General features: G+C 38.4%; 1 protein-coding gene across 2 annotated transcripts in view; it reads left to right on the top strand.

The window, feature by feature from the left end:
- Positions 1-3,766: 3,766 nt before the first annotated feature.
- The window catches only part of IL7 (interleukin 7), a 41,461-nt gene continuing 27,355 nt past the window's right edge, over positions 3,767-17,872 (top strand). For both annotated transcript variants that reach the window (XM_010979403.3, XM_010979404.3), the window contains exons 1-2: positions 3,767-4,418; positions 9,809-9,942. In XM_010979403.3, coding sequence (XP_010977705.1) covers positions 4,409-4,418; positions 9,809-9,942 — 144 coding nt within the window. In that variant the 5' untranslated portion in view covers positions 3,767-4,408. The remainder of the gene's footprint in view (positions 4,419-9,808; positions 9,943-17,872) is intronic.

The following is a 17,872-nucleotide window of genomic DNA, read 5'->3' as shown; positions in this document are numbered from 1 at the left end:
CACATTTTTCAGTCTTCATCTTGTTCAATCTCGTTGTGATATTTGGAAATACTGACGACTTAATCTGTTTTGAAATTCTATCTCCCTTTACTTTCTGGGACGCCGACTTCTGCCTCTCCTGCCTCGCTGCCTACTGTTTGTCAGGTAGTTGGCTGGCACCCAATTCTCCATCTCCTCTTAGCGTCCATGTCTCAGCGTTCCTCCTGGCATTAGCTCTCTCTCTCTCCCCTCTCCTCAGTTTCAGGTTGGGTCACTTCATTTATTTCCATAGCTCAAGCAGTCACTGAAATGCTGACATACACTTTCAGCCAAGTCCCTGATATTTTGATGTGGCCATTTTCTGATTCCACCTTCAGAAGAAACCTTTTTATTTTCACTCTTATAATGCTCGAAACTGGCAGTCTCATCCTTTCCCTAGGCTACATCCTATAAAATTACGTTGTGTTCTATTGTTGAACTCTAGTCATTTGTATAATGCTTAAACAGTTACAGTTTCTAGAAAACAACAGAATTCTCAAATTCTTTTGTAAGTTAAGAAAATTTGACAGAAATAGACCTGGCTCAGTTGACTGTAATATGAAGAACAAACATACACCAATTATGAATACAATTGCAAAGTTCTAAGTTAAATGTTAGCAATTTGAATTTAACATTATGATAAATTTGCAGTTTATTCAGGAATGCGACAAGAAAAAACATGTAAATAGATGTTAAGTAGTCACTCGATAAAATTTAAAATTCATCCTCAAGCTCAGGCTTGAAAATCAAACAGATCTGATTTATAGTTACAGGTTATCCTCTTATGGCTATTTTTCCACTGGGCAGGAATATTAACCTTTTTTGGACCTTCACTAATTTTTAAAATGGATCTAGATTGCCTTAAAACTCTGGTTTGAAATAAACCTTAACCTTTCCATAATATTATTTATTTTTGAAGTTACACATTTAACATCTGTTTTCCCCACTAGACTGAAACTATCTTTAAGACATGCATTGCTACCCACAATGTGCAGCTTAATATGTGTAAGTGTGCATGACCAATTACAGAATTTGTGGGGCCCAATGCAAAGTGAAAATGAGAGCCCTCTTGTTCGAAAATAATTAAGAATTTCAGGACAGTGACAGCAGAACATTAAACCAAACACAGAGCCCTTCTAAGCATAGGCCCCATGTGTTCCACACAGAACACATGCCCATAAGTAATCCTGGTGAGTGTGTGTGTGTGTGTGTGTGTGTTTGAAATATGTTGAATATTATGCCTGGAAAATTGAGTCGTAGGGACTTCAGATAATTATCTATAAACAGAATGACAGCTAGCATTCAGATCTCAGACTACAGAGAATAGTCATATTAAGTTGGGTAAAAATAGTTCAGATAATTATCAAGAAAAGATTTTCGGGTTACCAATAATTGACTATTTTGATCAAAGATTGTAGAACATTTCAAAAGATATTGGTCAAACTTTAACAATTCCCTTAAGTTGACATTCATATTATTTTATTTCAATTTTTTTCTAGTACATTGTATGGATTATTCTGAGAATGCTATCTTCCTTCTTAATATTCATGAGTTATAATCCATAAACTTTATATACTATTTTGTTTTCATGTTGACTTTTCTGCACAGTTCATTGAATCTATGAGTGAACATGATGGTAAGCACTCCAGTTCTCTAATCACAGAACATTAGCATATAAAAATTCATAAAACAATTTATCCTTATCCATCTGTCTTATGAAAAATAATGTTTACTTTATCAAAATATCAACTACGAATTTAAGACTACATTTTGGAATTTTTTCCAAGTGGCATTAGACAGAAAAATCATAAGTTGATGTAGTTAGAATGCACCCATTTTCATATAACAATAAAAATTCCAAATGCTTTATGAATATTATTCTCTTCAGAGTGATTCTTCACATTTGGAGTCAGAGCTAGTGAGGAATTTACATTGTCTCTCCTGGCACTGTGAATAATTTCCCCTCATGCTTCCCAAGAGTTCACTTACGCACAAGCCCTTTCTCAGCCAGGTTTTATGGCGACTGCGTGAAAAAGGAAGACGGATTTCCTGTTGAACAAGTTACTGATGGATACTCTTTCATCTGTCCCTGACAAGTTAGAAAGGAAAAAAGTGCAGGCTCTGTGCAATTATCTACCTCAATGCTGCTGTCAGGGGTTTTACATAAATACCCACCTAGTTGTGTTTTGTTACAGAGTTCATTTTTACAAGTCGCTCCAGCCTTCTGTTTCTCCACTGTCCACCTCCATGCTAAGTTGCAGTCAGATGCAAATACGTGACTTTTCCCACTCCATTCTGCCTCCTGTTCTCATTACCCCTTTCCTTCTATTTCCCTTCTGCCTTCACGTACTTTCTCTTCCACACATGTTCTCATTCATGCATCCCACTCAACTGTCCTCTCTCTCTCTGTCACTTTCTGCGTGCCTGTGCGCTAGATTCTCTTCTAACGGGAAGTCAGCTTGGCTGGGCACAGGGAGGAGAAAGGCCATGGGTACCAGAGAGGGTCAGAGACAGCAGCGGGGCCTGGAAAGCCTGGTACGCAGTGCGAAGTGGCCAGAGGGTGGTCACAGAGGGTGGCAAATGTAAATCAGATATTCAGCTGCTATGAAGCGAATCAAGGGCATGTGGGCAAGAGTGAAAGCTGAAAGATTTAGACAGCAGGCAATTCACAGAGTGCACAGATCAGATTCAGAATTTAATTCTGAGGTAGAGCTGACAGGATTTACCTATGGATTGGACATGGGAAGTGAGACTAAAAGAGGAATCAGAAATCCAAGTTTCAGCCTTGAGCAATGCTGTCTCACTCTATTTCACTGTTACTCTCTCTCCTTTCTTTTCCTCGTTTCTTTGTTCACACTATAGCAGAATCTGGAATGCGCACATCCCCAGGTTAATTCCTGCTTGAGTCTCAATTGAGACCTCACAAACTCCAGAAATCTATCCTGAGGTCCCCATACTGGAGCAAAGGCACATCCACATGACAAGTGACTCTAGCTTCCTCCTGGTATCAATTTCCACATTGTTCAAAAGAACTCCCAACTCAGGGGGTCCAAGCCCCCACTCTAGAACCTGTGTGTGGTAGGTTTTTGTCCAAGCTCTGTTACTAACCAGCTAAGTGAATTCTGGCAGATACTTAAGGTAGCCTCAGTTCCCACATCTGTGAAGTGCAGGTAAGAAAACTCTCTATCGCACAGAAAATTTTGCATGAGACGCTACACATAAAAAGCATGAGACAATACACAATACTAGCACAGAGCAAATGCTACATAAATGAGTCGTAATATTATCATCACTGTTTATACTTTACTTTACCCCCCCCCTTCATTTAAGCAGGTAACTGCAGAATATCAGAAATCAAACCAAAACAGAAAATACCTAAATAATTCAGGACTAGAAAAAGGTTTTCACCATAACACACACTCAACATGGATAATTTGATTTATTAGCCAATTCAGATGAATGCACACGTTGGAGTCATTGTTATGAACTATTATGGGCAGTCTCCACTTCCTCCACCTAATTTGGGCTTTGATTTTCAGGTCCAAAGATAGCACCAGATTAGGCTGACCCAGTGGATTTTTTTTTTCTCTGAGGTCTCACCTGGGCAGGTGCATGTACAAAAGGCAGAGATGAAAAAGCCTAGAGAGGTTGGGGAGGCTGAGGGAGTGGCCCTCTTAATCATTCTTTACTTCCTTTTTTTTCTTTTCTTTTCTTTCTTTTTTTTTTTTTACCAGACGACTTGGCATCGTCCACCACATCCGCGGCAAGAGCTGCGACGCCTCCTCCCTGGCGTCCGCCTGTGATAGCCCAGCCTTCGTCCTACACATTTGTAGCTTCGTGGACACATTAACAACTGATGCTTTTAGATCCTAGTCGCCTGGCTTTGCCAAGGCGGTTAGAGGTCATCTGGAAAGTCCTTTGGTTCGAATCGCCCTGATTTAGAAGGCCAACTCATTCCTCCTGAGGTGCTTTGGGAATTCGCGCCCTCCTCTGGTCCTGGTCCAGGTGCACAGGAAGAGCCAGGGGAGGACGCAGGTGACCGGGAGAGGGAAGAAGGGTGGCAAGAAAGGCGTCCCAGTGATTAACTCAGAGATCGAACCTGCAGACCAAGCGCAAAGTAGAAACTGAAAGTACACTGCTGGCTGATCCTACGGAAGTTATGGGAAAGGCGAAGCGCAGAGCCGGGCCGTGGTGTGTGCCGCCCCCCTTGGGATGGATGAAACAGCAGGCGCGGCGTGGGTAGGAGGAACCAGCGGCAGAGACGGCCCTACCCGGCACGGACTCCCGGCAACTCCGCGGAAGACCAGGGTCCTGGGAGTGACTATGGGCGGTGAGAGCTTGCTCCTGCTGCAGTTGCGGTCATCATGACCACGCCCGCCTCCCGCAGACCATGTTCCATGGTAAGCGCTCCTCTCCCGGGCGCAGACATTCGCGCGCCCGGCACGCCCCGGGGACTCCGGGACGCGCTGCGGGGCCCCGCGCCCGGGCGCGTCCGGGAACAGCCCGGCCTTGCACTTTGCACCTGCGGAGAGCGCTGGCTCTGCCCCGGGCAGCCGTCAGCCGCGCCTGAGTACCCTGGCCCGTAGCCACTTGCACCTGGGGCTGCTGCGCCCGGCAGGCTGCGTGCGAGCAGCAGTCCCCGACGCCAGCTCTCTGCCCCAGCGCTGCAGCCTCCGCGCCGCTCAGCGGCGGCAGCCCGCACCCATGTCCCAGAGGTGGCAGTGCTGTCCGCCAGTCTCCCCCAGTGCTGCCCGCTGTCAACCCGGCGCCCAGCCGACCCTCCCCGGGCTCCTGGCCGCGCCGCATTACTCACGGGCCCCCCGGGATCGGCGAGGATCTGGGCTCTTGCAGCTCCAACTCCCTATAGAAGTGAAAGCGAAGCTCCCATGGGACGCGCTTTTAAACCCCAAGGGGACAAGTCTCCGGAAAAACCCATTTTCTCCCCGCTCTGAGGCTGGGAGTTTCCGACTGGGGCTGTGCCTTATGTCTTTTGCTGGGAACCCAAGTGCTCGGACCGGCACTGAGAAAGGCCAGTTTCGGATGTTTGGTTTTTTCCTTGTATGGGTGCTCCTTGTTGGAGGCAGGATTAACAGGCATAATTCTAAGCTGTAGACCCTTGCAGAGATCTACTGTATTTTATTTGTGCGGAATACGGACTTAAACTGGACAAGGGCAGAGTTGAGGCGAGCTGGATTCCGCTGGCAGCCGTATGGCCAACGTGGAGAGTCAAAAAGTCGACTGGAAGGACAAAGGGGTAAAGGAGGTGTAAGGGGAGAGGATCTGCTGAGGGCAATTCTAGTGTCTTACAGTAAATGCTTCCTCAAGCAAAAGGAGACGGGTCGGGGAGGGTGCAGGGATAGGGAGCAGACTGTCCTTGTGTTTGATGCCCGGTCTGTGCCCTTTCCTGGCTGCACCGTTAGATCAAAAGAGTCCTTTCCCCTCTCATCGGTATTAAAGCATCAGAAATTGACAGCCGATAGGTACCAGATCAGGAACAAAATAAAGGGGGAGCGGGTTTATAGGATAGAAGATCTGTAATGAGTGTCCTCCAGAAGCCCATGAATTTGATGTTAGGTGTACCCCTGTTTTCCTTACAATGCCCCTGGATCTCCTGCAATTGCTTCTTTCTGGGCCTTTCCCAGTTCTAATTCTGTCACCTCTGATCTAAAGTGGAGAGGTAAAACAAGAAAAGGAAGCTGGGTGCCCATTACTAACAAGGAACCTTTATTTCCTGAAGTATATCTATATTCATCATGTATCATAAGTTGTCAGCCACCAAAGCATTAGAATTCTAAACTAATAATAATGATTATGAATGGCTTTCTGCTCTTCGTTCCAAGAGATTTCACTAGATGCTTACGGATAGTGTTACTTTTTACCCTTTTTCTTTGCTACTTCTTCTGAAAGTTGAAGTAGTTGAGGACCTGCTATGTGGTCCTCGATTGTGCTATCTAGTTTAGGTAATTTAATCATATCTGAAGACCAAAAAACTGGAGTAGTAATAAAAAATGGAGAACTGAGAATAATTAGAAAGCCTGAACAAGTATAAAAGAGAAGCACACACAGTGACACATAAATGTTGAAACATCTTGAACAAAAATAGAAAAGGTTATTTCATAGGACCAACTTACATGCTGAATTCACACACTTGCATGTGAGATGTTTTCTCTGGCCTCACCTCTGACACATAACCTAGTGTAATAAGAGCAAATAATTAGTGTCTTGTTTCCTGAAATAAAAGTGTGTGATGCAGTGTTTCAGAGCTTGGCCAAGGAAGTGCCTTAGTGAGGTTCATGTGGAGGAACATGGGTTTTTGTACATTTCCCTGGACTACACACATGCAGTTATTTTTGTAGGAAGCAGTGTAGCTCAGTGGCTAAAATCTTAGTTTCTGGATTCTTCACCCTGACAAATTTGGATTTGCATCCTGGCTTATTTTATGTGGGGAAAAATTTTGGGCCCCAGATTCTCCATCTGCAAAAGTGTTAATAATTGGTGGTACTTACCTCATGAAATGGTTATGGGATTAAATGAAACACTGTATGCAATATTAGAGGATGGCTTCAGAAATGTCTTTAACTGTTTATCATTGGACTTGTGGATAGAATTTATAATATAGTTGTAATATGTTTGTGGCAAATAGTAGATTTCCTCATGTGAGCATAATCAAACTCATTTTTATGACCTTAAAAAGCTGATTTCCATATAACATATGGTTATTTCCTACTGTTTATTAACTGTACTCACTCGCTTGTGCCAATTGTTCATATTAAAGCTAATTCTTACATATTCAGACAATGTCATTCTATCCTGAATCTCTTTTGACCATTTTTTTTAAAAATCACAGTGAAAATAGGTCTATGTAACATTTATGATAGACAGTCAATAAACACTAATGGGTCTTAAAGACTAATGAAAGATTGGGGTTGCTGGACTATAGAAACGAATTTGTTTATGTTCACTTTGACCCCATAACTTAAGCATCTGAGGATTGGATGTATGATTTGGCTTAAATTAAAAACCAGCAAGAATTTTTTTTTTTTAGAGAGCCCTCATTCTGGTTTAACCAAATTCCCTACTGAAAACAAGCTCTCTAGTTTCAGTCCCTTCAGGAAATCTAAAGAAAATTCCACAAGCCCAAGCTTGCCTCGCATTATTCCTTATGGTTTATTTATTTATTTATTTATTTTTTTTTTTGTAAACTAATGGAAAGTTCAAGGTTGGAGGAGGGGGTGGATCTCTCTGTATAATCTAAAAACAAAAATAAAAACGGAGTCCTTTCCTATTGTGACAACAATGTCAAAAGCATGCTCAAACTAGGCAATATTAATATGTTGCACTCTATGTGGTGTAGAGAAAAGACTTCAATTGCAGATCAAATTGCAAGTCATTAATGAGAGAACTAGAAACCAATGAAATGTGAGTTCAAAACCCTGGGTGTGTTTGCAACATTGTCCATCAGGTGGTTTCAAATATAAAGTTACTGTAATAGGTTGGCTAGGTAGACTCACAGAATTCGGCTGCTTGAGGGTTGCAAGGGACATCAAGAGATCATGTGTTCATTTTACAAATTAGGTAACTGAAGCTTTTAAGATGCTCTGTCACTCATTCAGTCACACAACCACTGTCATACCAAGACAGAAGCCCCAGATCTCCCTCTGTGTTTTGCATCACCAGAGTTTATCTGGGACTAACTTATTCACAACCAAAGACCCTCTTTACAGATAAGGCAAATAATGTTTTAAAATTGAGAAACTATTTGTAGTATACAAAAAAGACTGAATTTTCCACCAAGCCATCATTTGAACGCATTGATAAAATGCCATCAAGTGAATGATTGATATGAATTTGGGAGCATCATTTACTGAAAATTGTAATGAAGAGGAGATAATAACTCATGCTCATAAAAAATAAAACAGCCTCCTTTATTCAAACATAAAATGTGGACATTTGAAATAACATTTCTGTATAATGGTTAAAATGTCTCTTTTTCATTCTAATGTTTAATTATTTTGTTATATTTCCTTTAAAGCTCATTTCAAGTTATATACTGTGTTACTTTTCCTTACCATTTGCTCCTCCCAAAGTCTACCTGCTGGACATCTGTAAGATGACAGAGAAAAGAAAAGGTTTGGCTCTGTGCAGTCTATACAAATCTGGTTATAAAGTTAGGACCAAGTAAATAATTAGCAAGGTATCATTGTTTGAGAATCTTCAGGATGAAGGGACAGTAGTAGGACAAAGGGAGACAGAGTTCTGTAATAGTGCCTGGAAGTGATTTTCATTCAGAAGAACAGTGTGATTACATGTTATCAAAAGATTACGGACATTAACAATCAAGTCCGGGTGAGGCAGCAAGCTCAGGTTAGAATCCAGACTTGGTACCTACTATCTTGTTTTACAAAAAGATTAAATAGCAGGCAGGACCCTTTTGACCCTTAGAGATAGTAAGTATAAGGCAGGGACCAGTGCTCAGTACATGGTAGCTACTCAGTTAAAGGTAAATAGCATGATCATCATTATTAATCTCCCAAGTAAATCCTTGCTCATCATGTATATAGACACTTGGTGGCAGAGCTGTGAATAGGTTCTATGTCTCACTTGTTCCTCTTTCTTACCTTGTCAAGTGGTAGTGACATGTGAAGATGAGATGTGGAATTCATGTTTGTTTCCTACATTCTCTATTGTAAAAATATTGTGCACCAATAGCACATAATTTATTGGGAAGTGCTACTAATTTTTATATGACAGATAATTATGTAATAAGTGATGATGTTATTGGGAAACTTACGATATATTTAACAGACTTTAGGCTGTTGTCACAATATTAGTTCCTTGGGTTCCAGGGGTACTGTTTGGAATTTTAGTCGGGAGAAGGTGTACATGTGAAATGTCTTGCACTCAACAAGTACAGTCAAATTCATTGGTGAAATTCACAGGAAATATATGGTCAACATAATTCAAGAGTTCATAGAAAGATGCAAAAAGACACTGGCAGGCTTATGAAGAAACAAGTCCCTGTGTAACCAGATTTTAATGCTTTCTATCAGTGTATTAGTGCTGCCTCAATTGACATCATTTATAATTCCATTCCTTTTGATTAACAATTGCCCCTAATTGAAAACACTTATTTAAAAAAAAGTAAATAATTAGTTAACAGGGTATGAATTTACTTACTGGGTTTTTCTAATATATCACGAAGCTAGACAGAACTGTGTTTGAAGAGAATATGGGTCTCTGAGCACTTAGAAAATACTGAAAAGATAAGGATTCTCATAATGTAAATATCAACTTTCTCACAGTCCTGGGATGAGTAAGCCCTTTAATGTCCAGCATTAAAAAGAAAGAATACAACCCAGTGCAGTAGCATGGAGCTAAACTCCCTGTCTCTAAGAAGCAGCTGGACACTTGAACAACCATCACGTTCTACATGAATACACAATCACATGCCATTGATTATAAAATTTCAAAAATGTATAACTTTTTACCAATAATTTACCTGTTTTCCTGTCAGTGAATCAGAGGGACTCTGCTGTCATGACACCTGTTCTGCACTTTCCCAAAGATTCATTTCTAAATAAAAACTGAAAGATACCTAAACTCTAAAAAGGTGTCCTACTTTGGTTGTTACATAATATTGAACTTTAGAGTTCTTCCCACACTATCCAAAAATCAAGATGCATTTTTTTAATTATTGGAAATAAGTGGTCAGGCCAGTTGAAACACCTCTATCAAATGATTTAACATGACCTACGACATTTGGCCTATTCTTACTTACTGTTTAATTTAGTTTCTTTTAGGTATATCTTTGGAATTCCTCCCCTGATCCTTGTTCTGTTGCCAGTAGCATCATCTGATTGTGATATTGGAGGTAAAGACGGCAGAGTGTATCAGAATGTTCTTATGATCAGCATCGATGACTTGGTACGTGTTTCTTTTCCTCACATTTTAACTCATTGGGAAAATTTGATATGTACTGTTGGCGTTCAGTTCATATTCAAGTGTTAATTTATATTTCTTGGAAGAAAGTGAACTAACTAAAGAATAAAAGTGAATGAGCTGCTTATAATATATTTTTAGAGTTGGCATTATTACAATCTTTAAAAATAATTCTTTCATAGACCTTCAGACTTTCACAATTATCCTTCTAAATCTTGGTTTCCTTCACTACTACAATGTTTGTAAACAATTTAGCATAACTATGTGCATTTCCTCACCTCCTATTGATGGTCTCTGTAAAAGCATTATATTAGGAGAGGGAAAATAACAGGATTTGACGTTTAAAATTATCATGAAAAGAGATGTATAGTTATTTTATTTTATCTGAATGTGTGTATATGCATGTATATTGCATATTTTTATACATATGTGTATATATAAAATTGGCTGTGAGTTATTTTTTTACTTGCTATGGACATTGATAATAGAGATTAGTTTTTAAAGTAATTTTGGGTTTACAACTTTTACAAAAAAGCTGAGGAGAAAGTAGAGAATTCCTATGTACCCATTCTCAGCACAATTTCCCCTATTATTAACATCTTGCACTTGTATGGTACATTAGTTACAACTGATGAACCAAAATTGATACATTATTATGAATTAAAGGGCATAGTTGACATCAATCAGGGTTCACTTTTTGTGTCTCACAGTTCTATGGGTTTTGACAAATGCATGGTGTCATGTATCCACCATTACAGTATCATACAGAATAGTTGCACTGCCCTTAAAAATCTCCTGTCCTCCACTGATTCACCCCTCTCTCCCTTTCCTTGATCTCATGGCGACCACAGATCTGTTTATGGTCTCTGTGATTCACCTTTCTCGAATGTCGTACAGCTGGAGTCATGCAGTATGTAGCTCCTTTAGATTCTTTCACTTAGCAATGTATATTTAAGGTTCTTCCATGACTCTTTGTGGCTTGATAACTCATTTCATTATTGAATAAAATTCCATTGAATGGATGCACCACAGTTTGTTTCTCCATTCACTGACTGAAGGATATGTCTTGGTTGCTTCTGAAGTTTGGCAATTATGAATAAAGCTTCTGTAAACATTCGTGTGCAGGATTTTGTGTGGACATACCTTTTCAACTCGTTTGGATAAATACGTAGGAGAATGATTGCTGGATCATATGGTAAGACTATGTTTAGCTTTGTATTAAACTGCCATACTGTCTTCCAAAGTCACTGTACCATTTTGCATTCTTACCAGCAATGAATGAGAGCTCCTGATGCTTCACAACTTTGTCAGCATTTGGTGTTGTCAGTGATTTAAGTTTTAGCCATTCTAATTGGTGTGTCATGGTACCTCATTGTAGTTTTAACTAGCAATTCCTTAATGTCATATGATGTTGAGCATCCTTTCATATACTTATTGCCATCTATGTATCTTCTTTGGTGAGGTATCTGAAGTCACATCTTAACTGACGTCTTAACAGCACTGAATCTTCTTATCCATGATTATAGACTATCTTTCTATTTATTTAGATTTTTAAAAAACTTTCTTTCATCAGAGTTTTTTACTTTTCCTCATATAGATTCTGTTCATATTTTGCTAGAGCTGTATTTAAGTATTTTCGTATTTTTGATGCTGTTGTAAACAGTGTTGTGTTTTGAATTTCAAATTCCAAATATTCATTGTAGGTATACAGGGGAACAATTGACTTCTGTATATTAACCTCGTATCCTGCAGCCTAGCTGTGATTGCTTTCTCCCAGGAGGTGTTGTTGTTGTTTGTTGTTGTTGCTGCTCTTGATTCTTTGGGGTTTTCTTCATAGACAATCATGTTATCTACAAAAATTAATTTTTTTTACAGTTTAAGTGCTGTATTAATATAATGGGATATGTTGATTTAGCAGTAATGAGTACTTGAAGACCCAAATGACAAAGAAAAACCCTCTTAAATGTTCATAAGGTGGGAGAAATTGTCTAATTTTTCTCCTCCTTCCACTCTACTGTCTTCTCCAAATTCTCAGACTGAAGTGGCATACCACTTTGGGAAATTCAGTGTTGCACCTCTTGGAGGGACGTGGGAAATTCAAGATGTTATTAAACACTGTACCACAGAGAACTGCTGATTTTGCCCATTGACAAGAAAAAAAAAGTGCACACTAAATGCTAATTGCTCCATTTCATATTTCATAAAATTTTGACATTTTCTGCATTAATTGATCTACTAAATTAATCTTTTTCCATCAAGATAATTTTTTAAAATTTAATGTTATCATCTGGGTAGGGAATCAACTATTATTAGTTCTACAACATTTCTAAATAATGATATGTGTGTAAAACGCTGCAAAAAAAAAAAAAAAGAAAAGATGCTGTTGGCAATTCAAAAGAAGGAGAATTTTATCCACCAGATTGATAGCACTTCTTTTCTGGAAATAGAAAGCAGCCTATCTCCTTAGAATACGCGGCAACAACAGGAACAGCAGCAGCAACAGCGACGCTATTCACAAAGCAAACTGTGGCTCCTCTGCTTAAGGAAATTATTTTACGAGACATGGAAGAGTGTATGAACAAATTAACCCAAGTGAATAGCACCACGATCATCTCAAGATTTCTATCAACATGAGGTAATAAATTTGAGAAAAGGGGAAAGTCACAAAGAATTATTCTATCAGCATGACAGGTAGAGAAGATTCAGTCACTTACTCAGTGTGTATTAGATGCTTTATAGGCATTACTGGGTTTAAATCTCAGGTAGACCATAATAATACTAGCCTTTAGGAAGTGCTTTTTATGTTCCAGGTGTTGACTAATTTAACGCTCACAACGCCCCTGTGAGAGAGGTGCTCTCATCACCTTCATTTCACAGAGGAAAGATCTAAGGCTTGGGGCCACCCACTCACGAGGCAGAGCCAGGATCTCAGCCTCTCCTGTTAACCAGCACACGCCCCGGCTTCCCAGTAGCAATCTCTGTGTCAGTTTATTTATTCAGCAACCATTTATGTAGAGCCTGTTACGTGCCAGTTATTATGGAAAACCCTTTGGCGTGGAGGGTGGAAGGGGTTTGGAAGTAGTTGCAATGATGGACCAGATATAAGCCCTTCTTTTAAGCAGCTTACATTTGGTGATGGTTAAGTCTTGGTGTGACGAGCGCAAGCTGCAGCTTGAAAAGGAGTGGCTGCCATACTGTCATTTGAGACAGGCTGGCTGTGAGTCAGATTTGGAAACAAAGAGATATAAACTGTGTTCTAGGAGGAGCTGTCTGGCACTAGGAGAGAAACCATGTTGTAGGATACTGTGAAGATCACCAGACTTTTTAGACAGTACACCGCGTTAGTAAAAATATTTTGAACCTGCACTTCCAATATACGTTTAGCATTTATTTGCACATTTTAGCAATTTCATAGTAATTTTGCATCCATTAGTAATGGTATATACCAAATAATGAAAATTTGAGAAAATTTAATGAAAATGAAAAGATGAGAAAAAAACTAAATGTAGATAGAATTTCTAAAAATTTTCCTCCCACACTGCAGTGGATTGTCCATTGTGGACTCAGCTTTGAAAACACCCCTGACATAGTGGAAGACATGAGTGGAAACATGTTATAGCAAGACTGTGAGTGGCCTTGATATGATGGTATTTAGACATAACCAAGGGTCAGTAGTGATTTGATTATCAAAGTAACATTTAACTAAAATTTAAATTTTGAGCAGTTATTATGTGAAATGTGAGCATTAAAAATAAGTAATACTCCTTGTTTTTCTATAATCTATGAGGGTGAGGGATACACATGTCACTATAATACAAAATAATAATGGCAGTACAATACAAAACAGTTTCACACACAGTATCTTATTTGAGCATCGCAGCATCTCTACGAGGTGATAATAATAACTAACACACATTCAGGTTTCACTCTGTGCCAGCACTGCTCCAAGCACTTTCCGTGTATTGATTATATAATTCTTATGACAACACCATGCAATGAGGAAACTGAGACCTGAATCAAACCCAGAATTCAAACCCAGAAAAAGCTCTCATTATTAAGAGGCAAAACAGGAAATAGCCCTGTTTCTTTGAGGGAGAACACATGATAGAGAGTTGTGATGATAACATAATGAAAGAAGGGTATCAGGAACAGCAAGAGGGTGACTGGACCAGTTGAACTGCAGGAAAAGGTGATGGGGAGCTGAACAGATGTTTTGAATACTGTTAAAATCATCCAGAGCAGACCAGTAAGGTGGAATTAGTTGTAGAAGGAAGAAAACAGAAATGATGGGAACTATTACATAGAGACCAAATAGGGTGTAGGGTAAGGGTGAGACTCATTTTTCTACCTACCTCAGAAGGAATGGGAGGTGTTTAATAAATAATGGCCCCTTTTCTATATGGTCTACTAAATAAGGAATGCAGATTCCTAGAACTAGGGTGACTAAGTTAAATAGAGCCAGCATTTTAAGCTTCTTAATATATATTACCAAATCATTTTCCAGAAAGGACCTATCAATTTACAGTTCTTACAGCAGTATATGAGATCATCATTCTTGTTAGCATTGAGTATTTTTATTTTTGATAATATCTGCCAAGGCAATGGAAAAACAACCATTTTTTTGGTTGCTAGTGATATTGACTGTTTTTGCAATATTCATCATTTATGTTTTTGTTTGTTTATTTTGCATTGAGATAAACTTCAATATACTTCTTAAAGTGTACAATTTAGTGACTTTAAGTATATTCACAACAACTATCTACTTCTAGAACATTTTCATCACCTTGAAGAATGATAAAACCATTAGCAGTAACTTTCCATTCCCCATCACTGGACACTGGTAGCCACTAATCTACTTTCTGTCTCTACTGATCTACCTCTTCTGGGTATTTCATATAAATGGAATAATACAATATGTAGCCTTTAGTATTGGGCATCTTTTACTTAGCATAATGTTTTCAAAGTTCACACATATTATAGCATGAATCAGTACTTCATTTCTTCTTATAGATCAATCATCTATCGAATGGATTTACCACATTTTGTTTGTCCATTCATCAGCTGATGGACATTTGAGTTGTTTCAACTCTTTGGCTTCAGATGTTGCTTGTACAAGTTTTTGTGCAATTCTCTTTGATACATACCTACAAGTGGAATTGCTGGGTCATATGGTAACTCTTTGTTTAACTTTTTAGGAAATACCAAACTATTTCCAAAGTGGTGTGGCCACTCACACCAGCACCACACCAGCAGTGTATGAGCATTCCAGTTTGTCCAAATCCTCACCAAAACTTATTGTTTGTTTTTAACTTTAGTCATCCTGGTGGGTGTGAAATGATATCTCACTGTTCCTTTGGTTTACATTTCCCTGATAACAAATGATGTCAATCATCTCTTCAATATTGACTATTATTATTGATACAGTATACATTTATGTATCTTCTTTGAAGAATTTTTTTTCAAATTTTTGCCCACTTTTACATTGGTTTGTCTTTTCAACCTACGGACTGGGAGAAAATATTTGCAAATGATGCGACTGACAAGGGCTTTATTTCCAAAATATACAAAGAGCTCATACAACTCAATAACAAAAAAACAAACCAATCAAAAAATAGGCAGGAGACCTAAATCAACATTTCTTCAAAGAAGACATATAGATGGCCAATAGGCACATGAAAAGATGCTCAATATCACTAATTATCAGAGAACTGCAAATCAAACCTACAATGAGGCATCACCTCACACTGCTCAGAATGGCCATCAAACCCCATCAAAGACCATAAACAATAAACACTGGAGAGAGTGTGGAGAAAAGTGAACCCCCCTACACTGTTGGGAATGTAATTTGGTGCAGCCATTATGGAAAACAGTACGGAGATTCCTTAAAAAACTAAAAAATAGACTTACCATATGATCCAGCAATCCCCCTCTTGGGCATACATCCAGAGAAAACTCCAATTTGAAAAGATACATACACAGTGATGTTCATAGCAGCACTGTTAATGATAGCCAAGACATGGAAGAAACCTAAATGTCCACAGACAGATGAATGGATAAAACAGATGTGGTATATATACAGGGAGAGAGTGAAATACTACTCAGCCATAAAAAATAATGAAATAATGCCATTTCCAGCAACATGGATGTACCTAGAGATTATTCTTACCAAGTGAAGTAAGTCATACAGAGAAAGACAAATATATGATACCATTTATATGTGGAACCCTAAATGTATGTGTATCCTAAAAAAATGATACAAATGAACTTATTTACAAAAGAGAAAGAGACTCACAGACATAGAAAACAAACTTATGGTTAACAAAGGGGAAAGTGGTGTCAGGGGGAGGGATAAATTAGGATTTTGAGATTTGCAGATACAAACTACTATATATAAAATGGATAAACCACAAGGACCTACTGCATAGCACAGGGAACTACATTCAATATCTTGTAGTAACCTATAATGAGAAAGAATATATATATGTATAACTGAATCACTATGCTATACACCAGAAACTAGCACAACATTGTCAATCAACTATACTTTAATAAAAAATAAAAATAAAATCTATTAAGAGGATAAACAATTTAAAAATAAATTGGAATCTCTTTTTATTGTTTGGTTGTGAGAATTTTTTATATATTCTGGATACTAGAGCATTTTATCAGATTTGCAATTTGCAAATATTTTCTCCCATCCTGTGGGTTGTCTTCACTTTCTTTATGTTGTCCTTTGAAGTACAAAAGCTTATTTTGATGAAGTCATGCTTTCTGTTTTTGGTAAAGCTTTTGACATCATATTTAAGAAAGTATTGCCTAATCCAAGGTCACAAAGATTTATGCCTATATTTTTTTCTAACAGTATTATAATTTTGGTTCATATTTAGGTATTTGATATACTTTTAGTTAATGTATGTACACATATGAGGAAGGGATCCAACTTCATTCTTTTCCAGTTGTTCCTATGCCTTTTGTTGAAAAGACTATTTTCTCCACTGAATTGTCTTGGCACCTTTATTGATAATCAATTGTACCAAAATATACGGGTCTATTTCTGGATTTTCAATTCCATTCCATTGTTTTTATGTCAGTACCACAAGTCTTGATCACGGCAGCTCAGTAGTTGGTTTTAAAATTGGAAGTGTGAGTCCTCAAACTACTTTCTTCTTTTTTAAGATTGTTTTGGCTCTTAGGGATCCTCATCACTTATACTAGGTCAATTGTTGATATTTATTCCATGAATTGTTTACATTTTTAAGGGATTCCATTATTACAAAACTTTAGAATTTAAATACAGTACAAAACTCTGGTGATGCCATGCCTCTGTGCAGTAATTAAAACCACAAAACTCCACAAAAAACCACAAAACACCACAAAACACACTTTCAAGGACAGCCAAGTCTGAGGCATGGACAAAAACAATGACAGTGGACAGAGTGGTGACCAGCTTAAGGAAATCTTCTCCCTATCATCCTCAAGATTCTTTGCCATTCTTTTATTGGCTTCTATTGATAATCCCATCATTTGGTAGGAGCATTAGCAAGGACTTCCAGCACACTGTTGAAAAGGAGTGGTGTGAGGAAACATCCTTGCCTTCTACCTGCTTAGCGGGAAAATTTCGTGTTCTTTACCATTAAGTAAGACATTAGCTATAGATTTTTTGGATAGTCTTTGTTAAGATGAGGAAGTTCCCTCTTCTCTAGTTTGTTGAGAGGTTTTTCATGAATGGGTGTTGGATTCTGCCAAGTGCTTTTTCTGCAGCAAATAATAAGATCATGTGGTTTTTTTTTTTAAAGTTTGTTTATGTGACGGATTACATTAATTGATTTTCCATTGTTGAATCAGCTTTGCATGCATGGAATATAATTCTTTTGATGTTTTTCTGGATTTGATATGCTTATATTTTGAGAATTTT

Source organism: Camelus dromedarius, chromosome 30 (genome assembly GCF_036321535.1).
Source record: "Camelus dromedarius isolate mCamDro1 chromosome 30, mCamDro1.pat, whole genome shotgun sequence".
Lineage (NCBI taxonomy): Eukaryota > Metazoa > Chordata > Mammalia > Artiodactyla > Camelidae > Camelus > Camelus dromedarius.
This window is presented reverse-complemented; position numbering and strand designations above follow the sequence as displayed.